This window comes from Symphalangus syndactylus, chromosome 22 (assembly GCF_028878055.3).
Source record: "Symphalangus syndactylus isolate Jambi chromosome 22, NHGRI_mSymSyn1-v2.1_pri, whole genome shotgun sequence".
Taxonomy (NCBI): Eukaryota; Metazoa; Chordata; class Mammalia; order Primates; family Hylobatidae; genus Symphalangus; species Symphalangus syndactylus.
In genome coordinates, this window is record NC_072444.2 from 9,784,302 (window position 1) to 9,796,748 (window position 12,447).

General features: G+C 51.2%; 1 protein-coding gene and 1 long non-coding RNA gene across 8 annotated transcripts in view; both read left to right on the plus strand.

Moving 5' to 3' along the window:
• The window catches only part of EYA3 (EYA transcriptional coactivator and phosphatase 3), a 121,709-nt gene that overhangs the window by 104,932 nt on the left and 4,330 nt on the right, over window positions 1–12,447 (plus strand). For 5 of the 7 annotated variants that reach the window (XM_055261313.2, XM_063631444.1, XM_063631445.1 and 2 more), the window contains one exon: window positions 4,746–4,846. In XM_055261313.2, the coding sequence (XP_055117288.1) occupies window positions 4,746–4,846 (101 nt within the window). Of the gene's footprint in view, window positions 1–4,745; window positions 4,847–5,829; window positions 5,944–12,447 lie in introns of those variants that run through there. The other 2 variants (XM_055261310.2, XM_055261315.2) reach the window with 1 other exon arrangement.
• The window catches only part of LOC134735618 (uncharacterized), a 290,658-nt gene that overhangs the window by 78,843 nt on the left and 199,368 nt on the right, over window positions 1–12,447 (plus strand). The gene's annotated exons all lie outside the window — the stretch shown is intronic.

The window sequence follows — 12,447 nt, forward strand, 5'->3', positions numbered from 1 at the left end:
ATAAGGATTAATCTTAAAAACAATAGGCCGGGCACGGTGGCTCACGCCTGTAATCCCAGCACTTTGGGAGGCCAAGGTGAGTGGATCACCTGCCTGGCCAACATGGTGAAACCCCATCTCTGCTAAAAATACAAAAATTAGCTAGGCGTGGTGGTGTGCCCCTGTAATCCCAGCTCCTCGGGGGCCTGAGGCAGGAGAATCGCTTGAACCCAGGAGGCGGAGATTATAGTGAGTCAAGATCACACCACTGCACTCCAGCCTGGACAACAGAGCAAGACTGTGTCTCAAAAAAAAAGAAAAACTGATGAACAAAAAACATTGCAGACAGATAAAGGTACAGTACGTAATATCTATATAAAGATTTAAAATATTTACATTTTAGGAGTACTTGAAAAGTTTTGTTCTGTAATGTCTTGATTTTTTTTTTTTTTTAATCTAGAGCAACTATAAGGGTCAGGTGGAGTGGCTCACGCCTGTAATCCCAGGGCTTTGGGTGGCTGAGGTGGGAGAATCACTTGAGACCAGGAGTTTGAGACCAGCCTGGACAACATAGTCAGACCCCATCTCTACAAAAATTTTTTTTTAATTAGCCAGGTGTGGCCGGGAGCTGTGCCTCACGCCCGTAATCCTAGCACTTTGGGAGGCCGAGGCGGGTGGATTGCCTGAGCTCAGGAGTTCAAGACCACCCTGGGCATCACGGTGAAACCCAGTCTCTACTAAAATTAGCCGAGCATGGTGGCGGGCACCTGTAGTGCCAGCTACTAGGGAGGCTGAGGCACGAGAATCGCTTTCACCCGGGAGGTGGAGGTTGCAGTGAGCCAAGATCACGCCACTGCACTCCAGTCTGGGCAACAGAGCAAGACTCTGTCTCAAAAAAAAAAAAAAAAAAAAAAAAAAATAGCCAGGTGTGATGGCTTGTACCTACAATCCTAGGTACTCGGGAGGCTAAGGTGGGAGAAGCACTTCAGCCCACAAGTTTGAGGCTGCAGTGAGCTATGACTGTGCCACTGTACTTCAGCCCGGATGGCATAGCAAGACTTTGTCTCATAAATAAGTAAATAAATACAGCAACTATGAAGTGTTAAGATTTTACAAAGCTTCGCTGGTGGTAGGCATTTTTTTCTTTCTTTTTTTTTTTTTTTTTTTTTAAGACGGTCTCACCAGGCTAGAGTTCAGTGATCACGACTCACTACAGCCTCGACCTCCCTGGCTCAAGCAACCCTCCCACCTCAGCTTTTCGAGTAGCTTGGGACTATAGGTGCACACCACCATGCCTAACTTTTCCTATTTTTTGTGGAAATGGGGTCTCACTTTGTTGTCAAGGCTGGTAATTCTCCATGCTTTTTTGTATGGTTGAATTATTTCATTTACAAGGGATTGGGTGGAAGGGAACATATATGAAAGCGCTCCCTTCAGATATTGTTCCTGCTGCCAGTTGCTTTATGTATATCATAGGAACCCAGAGCACTCAGAGTCTCCCACATCTGAAGGACAGATTTTCTGTAGTGCTTATTATACTGAGACCTGGCACCCGCAGGCTCATCAGGCTAATGGAAATTATCTCATTCCCTCTGTCAGTAAGTGTGCTTATTTGGTATTTTTCCTCAGTCTCAGTTCATCCAGAGCTAATTTGCAAAGCTGCAGTGGGATCTGGTGCTATGGTAACCACAGTGGGAGGCTTGAGGCTTTTCTTCACAGAACTGTGAAATGGGAGCATGGAGAAGAAATACTTTTTCACTTCCTCTGAAATGATAGCAAAATATGGTTCTCTTAATGGCCATTCTGTGATTTGGGGACATTAAAGAGAATTCTCAAAATAATTTCTGAAAATGTCAGAAGTTTTTTTTTTGTTTTGGGGGGTTTTCTTGAGACAGGGTCTCACTCTGGTACCTAGGCTGGAGTGCAGTGGCACGATCATAGCCCATTGCAACCTTAACCTTCCCACACTCAAGTGATCCACCCACATCAGCCTCCTGAGTAGCCAGGACTTCAGGCATGTTCCACCACCATACCCAGCTAATTTTTTAATTTTTTTATAGGGAAAAGGTCCCACTGTGTTGCCCAAGCTAATCTCAAACTCCTGTGCTCCAGTGATCCTCCTGCCTTAGGCCTCCCAAAGTGCTGGGATTGCAGACATGAGCCACTGCTCCTGGCCAGAAATATTTTAATAGAGAAAACTCAGGGACTAATATTCTCCAAAGACTTGGCTGATCTTACAGTTCACCAGCTTCAATTGCTTGACATTTGGTAAACTGATTAATCATTGGCCTCATCCTCCTGAACAGGAAAGCTCATATCCAGAAATGGAAGTATTTTACCAACTGTATTGGAGTGCGTCCTGTTTTCATGGAGCTGCTTCTTTACTTTGAGCTGTTAATAACTCTCTTGGCCTCTTAATCCTTTTAAAGGAGACATGACAAAGTGTATTTCATCCTTGATCATTGCATGCCAGGACAATGAAAATATCTGTGTTCTTATCCTCAAAATATGAGTTATTGCCTTTGTTGAGTCTTACAAGAAAGTCAAATCTGACTCACTTAAAAGAGTTTTATCCCAGCACTCTGGGAGGCCGAGGCGGGCGGATCACGAGGTCAGGAGATCGAGACCATCCTGGCTAACACAGTGAAACCCCGTCTCTACTAAAAATACAAAAAAAAAATTAGCCGGGCGTGGTGGCGGGCGCCTGTAGTCCCAGCTACTCGGAGAGGCTGAGGCAGGAGAATGGCGTGAACCCGGGAGGTGGAGCTTGCAGTGGGCAGAGATTGGGCCACTGCACTCCAGCCTGGGTGACAGAGCGAGACTCCGTCTCAAAAAAAAAAAAAAAAAAAAAAAAAAAAGTTTTTTGCTACAGACAGATCATAGTAGACTGTGCATCTGGTGGAGTTTAGCTTAGTTTGTAAAGCTGTAATGGGTGAAATGGAATTAAAGAACTATTCAACACCTTGAACATAGTAAGAATTTATTATTAGTTGAATGGTTTAATGTTTGAACTGAATTGAGGCATAACACCTGGACTACAGTCCTCCATTGAATCATTTGTGAGATTAATATGAATTTACTCAGCAAACATTGATTGAATCCCTCATACGAATGTAAGGCATGACAATTCTACTGTAAAATATTAGCAGTAAATAAGAGGCCCAAGTGCACCTAAGCCAAGCCTTGTATTGTAAGTGGCCAGCTGAGTCCAGAGTGAACTAGTGTCTGGTCCAGTTGACTAGTCCATCTGTTTTGAAGTGCCACTGGGTTAAGGATGTCAAAGATTTGCAGTTACATATCTGCACAACTTCTGTGCCAAGTAGGACTTCTGAGTATGGAAGTATAAGTTTGGCCAATTATGTTATCTTAGATTTGTGTATTTATATATTACAGTGATTTTCCAGCAGATGGCAGTCAAGTGTCTTGAGGAAGAGGCAGCTTTATCTTATTTACACAGGAACCCTGGTACAAAGTCACTCTATTGGGCAAGGGGAAAGAACAAGAAGGTTAATAGAGCAGGATGAAGAAGAAAGCCAAAGTTAGGACCTTGTTTAACTGAAGAAGGTGGCAGAAGCAGGGAGATAAAAAGAGCAAGGGATATAGCTTCCTTTTATTTATACAAATAAAGTATCTTTCCCACAGCAGTATGATCTGTGCATGTTTTAGGTGTTGGTTGCAGATGGGATTTGAGTTTTGATACACTGCCATGTTTCTCAAAACTGTCTGCAGTTCTGAGAAATGGATTTACATCACCCATTTCCCAAGGTCAATTTCAGTGATGCAGTATCTTGGTTACAACTACAAGGTATAGTAAGTAAGGAGGTTCCAGGTATGACAAATGTTGCTGCCATATTTATTGGTCACTGTTCTCAGTTCTATTCTGGGGCTGTTCTCTCACTGAAAGGCCTATACTCAGGACTGTCAGAAAGGCCTATACTGAAAGGCCTATACTCAGGGCTGTTTCTGGGAAATGAAGAATTGGAGGAAAATGGCTTTTTGTTTGTTATTGTTTCTAACAAGAAATCAGGGCCTTGTGTTTTCACTTCTCTTTTCTACCCTAAAACATTTCACCCCAAAAATCATTCATTCATTATGGCACAATGACCAGAGCCTAGATTTGCGGTCAGGGGCCCCAAGTTCTAGCTACTTGCTTGTTTGTGATCTAGGGGCAAGTCACTAAAGCTATTAATCTCTCCCATTTATAGAGATTCCCTCACACTAAGATCTTAGGGACTTCACCGTCAACGTGAAGGTTAAAATAAGTTTTTTTTTTGTTTTTTTTTTTGAGACAGTTCGTTCTTGTTGCCCAGGCTGAGTGCGATGGCATGATCTCGGCTCACTGCAACCTCCGCCTCCCGGGTTCAAGTGATTCTCCTGCCTCAGCCTCCCCAGTAGCTGAGATTACAGGCATGCACCACCACGCCCAGCTAATTTTGTTTTTTAGTAGAGACGGGGTTTCTCCATGTTGGTCAGGCTGGTCTCAAATTCCCGACCTCAGGTGATCCACCCGCCTTGGTCTCCCAAAGTGCTGGGATTACAGGCATGAGCCACCGTGCCCGGCCAAGTTGTTTTAATGGCACAACTTCACATTCTTTGGGCAGAGGGTCTACTGGATCTCCAGCTCCCATCCCTACTCCCGAGCAAGCAAACTACATGGGCTGTCACTTAGTCCACCTAAGCACAGGCAGGTTAACCTAGCAGCAGCCCTCTTTGGTTTTGAAAAGAAGAGAAGAGTATTCTAACAGGAAATTTCTTTTTCTCATCAGGTAAGGAGAGCTGCTTTGAGAGAATTGTGTCAAGGTTTGGAAAGAAAGTCACATATGTGGTGATTGGAGATGGACGAGATGAAGAAATTGCAGCCAAACAGGTAACCATGGTAAAGAAAAATAGTCTATGTGGTTGTACATCAAGTAATTAGAAAAATGGGAAAAACTACAAAATCTTAGCAATCTATTACGCATTTATAGTATTTTCTCTTTCTTCCGCTCCCATTTTTCTTTAAAGAAAAAGAGGGTCTTTTTTATCTCCAGATGGAGTTTTTCCTCTTAAGTTTTTAGATCCATCCCTTCCTCTTCCTCCTGTCACTCAACAATCTTAAAATCTTTAAGCCCTTCTACAGGGATCCCATCATTAAACCTAAGATGTGCCCCATCTTCCATCTTCAAAGACAGTGCCTTCTGAAGCATCAGACTTGACTGCAAAAAGGCTAATCATTCTTTCTTTTCCATGCTTCAAGTTCTCAGACAGTACAACCAATAGCTGTTTCTATAGAGAAAGTCTTTCTTTCCTGCCTTTGAGCCCTGGAAAGATTGTTCTGATGTTAACCCCACCACTATACAGGTCCCAACTTCAGGTCATCCCTTCTTTTTTCCTTTTTTTTTTCTTTTTTGAGACGGAGTCTCACTCTATCTCCCAGGCTGGAGTGCAGTGGCATAATCTCATCTCACTGCAGCCTCCACCTCCTGGATTCAAGCAATTCTCCTTCCTCAGCCTCCCAAGTGGCTGGGACTACAGGCACCCACCACCGTGCCCAACTAATTTTTATATTTTTAGTAAAGATGGGGTTTCCCATATTGGCCAGGCTGGTCTCGAACTCCTGACCTTGTGATCCGCCTGCCTCAGCCTCCAAAAGTGCTGGGATTACAGGTTTGAGCCACCGCGCCCGGCCCAGGTCACCCCTTCTTAATATAGGAAACAACAGATGAAAGAGCCTTGGCTATAGAACTTAAAATCCCATCATCTGTGTATCAGCTATGTGACTTTGAACAATTATCCTCTTTGAGTATCCTCAGCTGCTAAATGGATCTGTAGAAGTTCTTTCCCTCCCTACCCCAATTTATTTTCTTCCAGCACCTCTGTTTCTTAGACATGGAGGCACTGGGTTGCCAGCTAGAACCAACTGCCCTGATACTCCAGTTAAGTAGAAACCTGGGCAACTATAATAAATTATGAGATTGGTAATCAGTTGGCATTATTAATTATCTCATGTTTTCATTTGCCACTTTATGTAGCAATTCAGGGATCCTTATTTTTTCACATATGTTATGAAGCTTTGATTCTAAAGTGCTTCTTGTTGCCCTCTTTGGGAAAGACACTAGTGGGTGTAGGCATCAATGTTTCCTGGTCTGAAGAAGGGTATGGGGGAGAGAAAGAACAACTCAAGTCATCAGCAGAGTTGGTAACTCTGAGCTAATAATGTCTTTTTTTTTTTATTAATTTTTTTTTGCACACAAAACAAACATTTTCTAAAAATACATACAAACAAAAAGATGCATATCAAACATATTAGGAAGGTTGCACATGGGAAGTCGGGGAATAGAAATGGGGGGTGGGAATTAAAATAAATGAGAGAGGGACTTTATATGGATCAGTGATAATAGCTCAATCCTCTATTTGACAAAGAAGGAGGAGAAGGAAGAGGAAGAAAAAGAAAGTGGGATAAAGGATCAGAAAGGGAGGAAAATAGAAAAACTTAAGAGTATGACTCCAGGGTAGTCCTGTTCTGTTGTCACTGAGTTGGTTGGTTGGTTTGTCTGTTGTATTTTTCATATGTTTCGCCATATTGGCCAGGCTGGTCTCGAACTCCCAGCCTGAAGTGATCAACCCACCTCGGCCCCCCAGAGTGCCGGGACCACAGGCGTGAGCCACCACGTCCAGCCCCCACATTACTTCTGGCCTCCGTGGTAGACACCCCAGACGGGGCGGTCGGGCAGAGGCGCTCCCCACATCCCAGACGGGGCGGTCGGGCAGAGGTGCTCCTCACTTCCCAGACGATGGGTGGCCGGGCAGAGGCGCTCCTCACTTCCCAGACAATGGGTGGCTGGGAAGAGGCGCTCCTCACTTCCCAGACGGGGTGGCCGGTCAGAGGCGCTCCTGACTTCTTCCCAGACGGGGCGGCCGGGCAGAGGCGCTCCTCACTTCTTCCCGGACGGGGCGGCCGGGCAGAGGCGCTCCTCACTTCCCAGACGGGGCGGCCGGGCAGAGGCGCTCCTCACTTCTTCCCAGACGGGGTGGCCGGGCAGAGGCACTCCTCACTTCTTCCCAGACGGGGTGGCCGGGCAGAGGCACTCCTCACTTCTTCCCAGACGGGGTGGCCGGGCAGAGGCGCTCCTCACTTCCCAGACGGGGCGGCCGGGCAGAGGCGCTCCTCACTTCCCAGACGGGGTGGCCGGGCAGAGGCGCTCCTCACCTCTTCCCGGACGGGGTGGCCGGGCAGAGGCGCTCCTCACCTCTTCCCGGACGGGGCGGCCGGGCAGAGGCGCTCCTCACTTCCAGACGATGGGTGGCCGGGCAGAGGCGCTCCTCACTTCCCAGATGATGGGTGGCCGGGCAGAGGCGCTCCTCACTTCCCAGATGGGGTGGCCGGGCAGAGGCGCTCCTCACTTCCCAGACGGGGCGGCCGGGCAGAGGCACTCCTCACTTCCCAGACGATGGGTGGCCGGGCAGAGGTGCTCCTCACTTCTTCCCAGACAGGGCGGCCGGGCAGAGGCGCTCCTCACTTCCCAGATGGGGCGGCCGGGCAGAGGCGCTCCTCACCTCTTCCCGGACGGGGCGCCGGGCAGAGGCGCTCCTCACTTCCCAGACGGGGCGGCCGGGCAGAGGCGCTCCTCACCTCTTCCCGGACGGGGCGGCCGGGCAGAGGCGCTCCTCACCTCTTCCCGGACGGGGCGGACGGGCAGAGGCGCTCCTCACCTCCTCCCCGACGGGGCGGCCGGGCAGAGGCGCTCCTCACTTCCCAGACGATGGGTGGCCGGGCAGAGGCGCTCCTCACTTCCAGACGATGGGTGGCCGGGCAGAGGTGCTCCTCACTTCCCAGACGATAGGTGGCCGGGCAGAGGCGCTCCTCACTTCTTCCGGGACGGGGCGGCCGGGCAGAGGCGCTCCTCACTTCTTCCCGGAAGGGGCGGCCGGGCAGAGGCGCTCCTCACTTCTTCCCGGAAGAGGCGGCCGGGCAGAGGCGCTCCTCACTTCCCAGACGGGGCGGCCCGGCAGAGGCGCTCCTCACCTCTTCCCCAACGGGGCGGCCGGGCAGAGGCGCTCCTCACTTCCCAGACGGGGTGGCCGGGCAGAGGCGCTCCTCACTTCCCAGACAATGGGTGGCTGGGCAGAGGCGCTCCTCACTTCCCAGACGGGGCGGCCGGGTAGAGGCGCTCCTCCCCTCTTCCCGGACGGGGCGGCCGGGCAGAGGCGCTCCTCACTTCCAGACGATGGGTGGCCGGGCAGAGGCGCTCCTCACTTCCCAGACGGGGCGGCCGGGCAGAGGCGCTCCTCACTTCCCGGACGGGGCGGCCGGGCAGAGGCGCTCCTCACTTCCCGGACGGGGCGGCCGGGCAGAGGCGCTCCTCACTTCCCGGACGGGGCGGCCGGGCAGAGGCGCTCCTCACTTCTTCCCAGACGGGGCGGCCGGGCAGAGGCGCTCACTTCTTCCCAGACGGGGCGGCCGGGCAGAGGCGCTCCTCACTTCTTCCCAGACGGGGCGGCCGGGCAGAGGCGCTCCTCACTTCTTCGCAGACGGGGCGGCCTGGCAGAGGCGCTCCTCACTTCCCAGACGATAGGTGGCCAGGCAGAGGCGCTCCTCACCTCTTCCCGGACGCGGCGGCCGGGCAGAGGCGCTCCTCACCTCTTCCCGGACGGGGCGGCCGGGCAGAGGCGCTCCTCACCTCTTCCCGGACGGGGCGGCCGGGCAGAGGCGCTCCTCACCTCTTCCCGGACGGGGCGGCCGGGCAGAGGCGCTCCTCACCTCTTCCCGGAAGGGGCGGCCGGGCAGAGGCGCTCACTTCCCAGACGGGGCGGCCGGGCAGAGGCGCTCCTCACTTCCCAGACGATGGGTGGCCGGGCAGAGGCGCTCCTCACTTCTTCCCAGACGGGGCGGCCGGGCAGAGGCGCTCCTCACTTCTTCCCAGACGGGGCGGCCGGGCAGAGGCGCTCCTCACTTCTTCCCAGACGGGGCGGCCGGGCAGAGGCGCTCCTCACTTCTTCCCAGACGGGGCGGCCGGGCAGAGGCACTCCTCACTTCTTCCCAGACGGGGCGGCCTGGCAGAGGCGCTCCTCACTTCTTCCCAGACGATGGGTGGCCGGGCAGAGGCGCTCCTCACTTCCCAGACGGGGTGGCCGGGCAGAGGCGCTCCTCACTTCCCAGACGATGGGTGGCCGGGCAGAGGCGCTCCTCACTTCCCAGACGGGGCGGCCGGGCAGAGGCGCTCCTCACTTCTTCCCCGACGGGGCGGCCGGGCAGAGGCGCTCCTCACTTCCCAGACGATGGGTGGCCGGGCAGAGGCGCTCCTCACCTCCCAGACGATGGGTGGCCGGGCAGAGGCTCTCCTCACTTCCCAGATGGGGAGGATGGGCAGAGGGGCGGCCGAGCAGAGATGCTCCCCACCTCCCAGACGGGGCGGCGGCCCGGCACGGGCTGCAATCCCAGCACCCTGGTAGGCCAAGGCAGGCGGCTGGGAGGCAGAGGCTGCCGTGAGCCAAGACCACGCCACTGCACTCCAGTCCGGGCAATAGCGAGCACCGAGTGAGCGAGACTCCGTCTGCAGTCCCAGCACCCTGGGAGGCCGTGGTGGGCAGAGCACTCGGGGCTAGGAGCTGGAGAGCAGCGTGGCCAACATGGCGAAACCGCGCCTGCAGCCAATGGCGAAAAAGCAGGCAGCGGCGGTGGCGCGCGCCGGCAGTCCCAGGCAGCTCGCGGTGCGGGGCAGCAGCAAGCCGAGTAGATTGCAGGTCGGGCCACAGGGGGAGAAAGAGAAAGAAAGAAAGAGAGAGAGAGGGAGGGAAGGAAGGAAGGAAGAAGGAGTCTTTAATCGTCTACAATAGAATACATCCATTGAGGCTGGGCACTGTGGCTCATGCCTGTAATCCTAGCACTTGGGGAGGCCGAGGCAGGCAAATCACCTGAGGTCAGGAGTTCGAGACTAGCCTGGCCAACATGGTGAAATCCCATCTGTACTAAAAATATAAAAATTATCCGGGCATAGTGGTGCACTCCTGTAATCCCAGCTACTCAGGAGGCTGAGGCACAAGAATTGCTTGAACCCTGAAGGCGGAGGTTGCAGTGAGCGGAGATCGTGCCACTGCACTCCAGCCTGGGCAACAGAGCAAGACCCTGTCTCAAAAAAAAACAAACCAAAAAAGTATATACTCATTGGAAAATGCCTTAGCACTTCATCCAATTCAACCTATACTCTGTGAAGGATCTTTTCTGCAGCCTTTCTGACAGAAGTCTCTCTAGTCCTTGCTTGAATATGCCCAAGGATGAGGACACTGGTTCCCAGTAGCCTGTTCCACCGTGGGGTCAACCAAGCTGTTAGGGTGTTCCCCCTTCCACTGGGCAAAAATTTCTCTACCTTCACATACTAGTCTGGCATTCTTTTTTTTGTTGTGTTTTGTTTTTGAGATGGAGTCTCACTCCATCGCCCAGGCTGGAGTGCAGTGGCATGATCTTGGCTCACTGCAGCCTCTGCCCCCTGGGTTCAAGCAATTCTCATGCCTCAGCCTCCCAAGTAGCTGGGACTACAGGTGCACACCACACCACTCCCAGCTAATTTTGTATTTTTAGTAGAGACAGGGTTTTGCCATGTTGGCCGGGCTGGTCTCAAACTCCTGACGTCAGGTGATCCGCCCACCTCAGCCTCCCAAAGTGCTGGGATTGCAGGCATGAGCCACTGCACCTGGCCTCTAGTCTGGCATTCTTGAACATAACAAGTCGGTTTCCTCTTCTGTATGTTAATAGCCTTTTAAATACTATGTGTGAGCAGCTGGCTTGAAAAACAACTAGGGTATATGCCAAAATAACTGTGTTCTAGGACCTCAATATTCTGAGTAACTTGGAACCAGTTTCAACTAGATGTTAGGAAAGTTAATCTCCTCAGCTTCATAGAACATGGTTTCCAACACTTGGGTTTATCAAAGCCCTCCTTTAAAATATGGCCTCCACATGAGAATCACTTAAACCTGGGAGTGGAGGTTGCAGTGAGCTGAGACAGCACCACTGCACCCAAGCCTGGGCAAAAGAGTGAGACTCTGTCTCAAAAAATATAAAAAATTAATTTAATTTAATTTAAAAATATCGGCCGGGCACGGTGGCTCACGCCTGTAATCCCAGCACTTTGGGAGGCCGAGATGGGCCGATCATGAGGTCAGGAGATCAAGACCATCCTGGCTAACACGGTGAAACCCCGTCTCTACTAAAAATATAAAAAATTAGCCGGGCGTCGTGGCGGGTGCCTGTAGTCCCAGCTACTCGGGAGGCTGAGGCAGGAGAATGGCATGAACCTGGGAGGCGGAGCTTGCAGTGAGCTGAGATTGTGCCACTGCACTCCAGCCTGGGTGACAGAGTGAGACTCTGTCTCAAAAAAAAAAAAAAAATATATATGGCCTCCAGGCACAGTGGCTCATGCCTGTAATCCCTAGAACTTTGGGAGGCCAAGGTGGGAGGATTGCTTGAGCCCAGGAGTTCAAGACCAGCCTGGACAATATAGTGAGGCTTCATCTCTACAAAAAATAAAGAATTAGCCAGGCGTAGTGGCACATGCCTTTAGTCCCAGCTACTTGGGAGGCTGAGGTGGGAGGATCGCTTGAGCTCAGGAGGTCAAGGCTGCAGTGAGCCATGTTCATACCACTACACTCCAGCCTAGGTGACAGAATGAGAGCCTGTCTCAAAATAAAATAAAAAGTAAAATATGGCCTCCAGAACAGCACACAGTATTCTGGACATGATTTTGACTACATAATATAATGGGATTATTATTTCCCAGATCTGTACATTCTCCATCTTGGATATAGATAAGATTTAGGTCTTGTAGGCCGGGCGCGGTGGCTCACGCCTGTAATCCCAGCACTTTGGGAGGCCGAGGTGGGCAAATCACGAGGTCAGGAGATCGAGACCATCGTGGCTAACACCGTGAAACCCCATCTCTACTAAAAATACAAAAAAATTAGCCGGGTGTGGTGGCAGGCGCTTGTAGTCCCGCTACTAGGGAGGCGGAGGCAGGAGAATGGCGTGAACGCGGGAGGCAGAGCTTGCAGTGAGCCAAGATCGCGCCACTGCACTCCAGCCTGGGCGACAGAGCGAGACTCCATCTCAAAAAAAAAAAAAAAAAAAAGATTTAGGTCTTGTAGTTCTGAAACTTACAAGAAATTGACCATCCACAAGACAATATAATCTTATATCAAATACTAATTTTTCACCTGGGCCATTTTATTTGATCCTTAAGACCTTATATGATAACTGGAATGCCTGTAGTTCCAGCTACTCAGGATGCTGGGGTAAGAGGATTGCCTGAGCCCAGGGGTTCAAGGCCACAGTAAGCTATAATCACAGCACTGCACTCCAGCCTGGGTGACACAGCAAGACCCTGTCTTCAAAATAATAGCTAGAACAGGTAATCTCTCAAAAGCACAAAGTACCACTGAAACCTATTTAAAATTTCTCACATTTATAAAGTGTGCAATGTACAAGGCCCTTAT